Raw genomic sequence first — 2988 nt, forward strand, 5'->3', positions numbered from 1 at the left:
TAAGATGTATTTTCTTTTCAGTGTAAGGGAGAGATTACGTTGATTTTCTGTATTCAAATGACAAACAAATCAAAACCATAATCGGTAGCTGCATATTAGACTAATTAGTTTGGCTTTTAAGCTGGTGTTTGGAAGATGTCAACACTTATTAACGTCGTAGGGCTGAAACCTATAAACCCATCCTCCTCTTTAACAGCTATGCCAATTAATGTGTTCTTGTGAAACCCATTATTTCGAATATGCAAACTACCATACATGTAATGACAATAGATGATCATGATTTTAAGTTTCAAATATTTAATTAGGGTTATAGCGATGAATCTGTCTAATCATAAATAACCTAGACGTAAGATTTTTTAGTTTCAATTGTAACATGCCAACATTAAGTTGGTGGTGCGCCGTATACTAATCGCTATTGTTTCTTTAATCCGGACACGCCATGCTTTGTTAATGCTAGTGATGGATACTATTCAATGGAAGTGGTATTAGTTAAAATGGCACGCAAAGTACGCTAACTTTATCCGTCTATTTATTTTTCTTTCCAGTTAAACAGTTCCACCAAACTCGTGCTAAGACTACGACTTTTAAAACATTAAAAAGTCACGTTAGTCGGCAAGACACGGCCATAATACTAAAATGAACTAATTCTCACGTGTTTCTTGAACTAATTTCCATTAGAATACACGACAAAACTAACAATATATATTCAGATACGTTAAGTTTAAAATGGGCGATGGTCACATTTCTTTTTAATACGTAAACGAAGCTTCATGAGAAGCCAAGAGACGTGGTCATTTTCTTTTCCAAATACTTAAATTCCAACAAAAGTAGGGGGAAATATATAAGAAATATACTTATACCATAGCGCATAGCGTCAATGAACATTAAAAACAATAAACATTTAACAAAATAGCAACATATGCTCTTATATTACATACTAATCTGCGAAAGATAGGGGATTCCAAAAGATTGAGGAGAAGCCAAATGCGAAACGAACATCGATGTCTTGGATGGTTACATGACCATTTGGTTTCGTGTCCCAATCAAAAAAGGAGATAAGGGCTTTGTTTAGGCCGATGTCGGAAAGTAAGGAGATGTTGATACTACTCTGCAAACACACAAAAGAAAAAAGGAAAAAAAAAAAGTGAAAACGCGTTTCATAGTAACAGTTACAGTAAGTTACAGAGAACACGTCAAACAAAAGTTTTAATTTTCTTTCGACTTTTTATCATCACTGATGATAAATCGAATCATTTTGTCAGAGATCACCTTGTCGGAAGTCAACACGTTTTTGCAGCTTCATAATAATCTACGCTTTCATTTTAATTTACGTAGTATCTACGTATACGTAGAACCAGAAGCATGTGCTTTGTGAACTACCAGAAGCATGTGCTTTGTTGAACTATCAGAAGCATGTGGTTTGTTGAACTACGAGAAGCATGTCTAAAAGTTGCATTAGGCACGAGACCTAACGACTTTATTTTTTGCCAAATGAGACCTAATTTCTTTTCATGGGTTTAAATGAAATATTTTTAAAATAAATGTAAAAGGTCGACGCAGAGAACGAAAAAAAAACTTTTATTTTGTTTTTGGGTTTAATATCTCGGATGGTAGGAGAACAATTACCTCTCCTTGCGCTTCTCAAGAAACCTTTGCAGTGACTTCCTCCTTGCGATGGGAAGATCTGAACACACACACAAACCCATTTTAAGTTAGGTGTCAAAAATAAATACAGTTAACAAATGGTGAATCGGTCCGGTCCATGATTTCTGTCGATTCTTACTAACTTGGTTAAATGTTGGTAAGGGTAACCACAAACTCTTTTCATATCACACGGTTACACTTCTACATGCAACTAATATCTAGTAATATTCTACAAGAGTCAAAGCACTGGGTGACTGATCATTGTTAATGTTTCTACTAACCTCCATCTATATTCTGGCCAAAGAGCTTTGTTCTTAAGGTGGTCGGAGGAATTACCGAGAGATCTTTCTCCATAGATTTGTCTTTCTTTGGTGATGTTTCCATGGCCACCTTCATAATGTCCTCAGCTTTGTTAGGAGACACTTGGAAAACTGAGACGGTCCCATTGTAGAAAATTGTCATAGGTACAGTTCCAGAGACAAGTTCTGTACTGGGCCTGAGGAGATGTTTTATAACAAAAATTCAAATATATTTAGTTTGCTTCTTGTTGCCCAAAATGGCAAAAAAGTTAAAATAATACTTAACAAAGAAAACAAGAAAATAACCTGGTGAGAGGGGCATGGACCGGAGAAATCAGGATCCGTTGATGATCTTCCTTTGGAGTAGACGGAACCGATAGAGATCTGGTCGAGGTATCGGAAGGGTTAGCACCAGTAGCTAACAGCGATTTGATAATCTCCGGATCCATCTTAGAAATCGCACCTTGAATTTCTGCATGAAAAATATTCCCAGATAAAGATCGTTTAGGACCACACAAAAAAAAGTTAAAGAAGAGAAAAGAAAGAAAGAAAAAAGTACAACGGCCGAACCTCGGAAACTACGACCGCGGTCAAGAAGTTTCTTGAACTTAGGCTTAGGACCGTTGTTGGTCTGCTTCTTCTCAAGACCGAAGAAGTCAAGCTCTGTGGTAACCTTAGACATGTTTGGTTCTTATTTCACGTTGAAGCAGAGAGATAAAGAAAGAGAGAGAGAGGAGAGAGATATGAAGGAGATGATGTTTTTTTAAGATGAAGACGCGCGAGAAGAAGTAATGATAAAAAATGATTTTTCATGTGAGTTTAAAAAGAATTTAATAAAGTGTACCTGTCTAATATAACGCACGAGGTTCATGCCGTGTCATTATTTATGGCACAGATGGGCAACTCTAACTCATCCACTTTCTTTTTAGTTTCTGTTTGTTTTCTTTTTCTTTATTCGAAATTTTCTTGGTTAGGCTCCTAGTCTCTTCCTAACTAATATTTTAATGATTAACACACATGTTAATGAGAACCTAATACTACTATT

The 2988-nt window shown here is 35.9% G+C and overlaps 1 protein-coding gene across 2 annotated transcripts; it reads right to left on the reverse strand.

The window, feature by feature from the left end:
• Positions 1-816: 816 nt before the first annotated feature.
• Positions 817-2763, reverse strand: LOC103846592 (protein TIFY 9). 2 transcript variants are annotated; one of them, XM_009123539.3, is made up of 5 exons: positions 2514-2763; positions 2250-2415; positions 1981-2140; positions 1627-1684; positions 817-1108 (listed from the first exon to the last, which is right to left on the reverse strand). In XM_009123539.3, exons 1-5 carry the CDS (start codon positions 2623-2625, stop codon positions 1104-1106), a joined length of 501 nt encoding a protein of 166 aa, XP_009121787.1. In that variant the 5' UTR covers positions 2626-2763; the 3' UTR covers positions 817-1103. The 2 variants fall into 2 exon arrangements, with proteins under 2 accessions (XP_009121787.1, XP_009121786.1); XM_009123538.3 differs by having other exon boundaries at positions 829-1108; positions 1926-2140; positions 2514-2758.
• Positions 2764-2988: the final 225 nt, after the last annotated feature.

This window comes from Brassica rapa, chromosome A10 (assembly GCF_000309985.2).
Source record: "Brassica rapa cultivar Chiifu-401-42 chromosome A10, CAAS_Brap_v3.01, whole genome shotgun sequence".
NCBI lineage: Eukaryota > Viridiplantae > Streptophyta > Magnoliopsida > Brassicales > Brassicaceae > Brassica > Brassica rapa.

What these genes read in the sequence shown, in the direction of transcription:
- LOC103846592 (XM_009123538.3), bottom strand. Translation starts at nt 2,625, where the DNA reads ATGTCTAAGGTTACCACAGAGCTTGACTTCTTCGGTCTTGAGAAGAAG. An exon ending in TGGCCAGAATATAGATGGAG is followed by an intron (nt 1,685 to 1,925) that starts GTTAGTAGAAAC and finishes GTGTGTGTTCAG; the next exon opens with ATCTTCCCATCGCAAGGAGG. An exon ending in CTTGAGAAGCGCAAGGAGAG is followed by an intron (nt 1,109 to 1,626) that starts GTAATTGTTCTC and finishes GTGTGTTTGCAG; the next exon opens with AGTAGTATCAACATCTCCTT.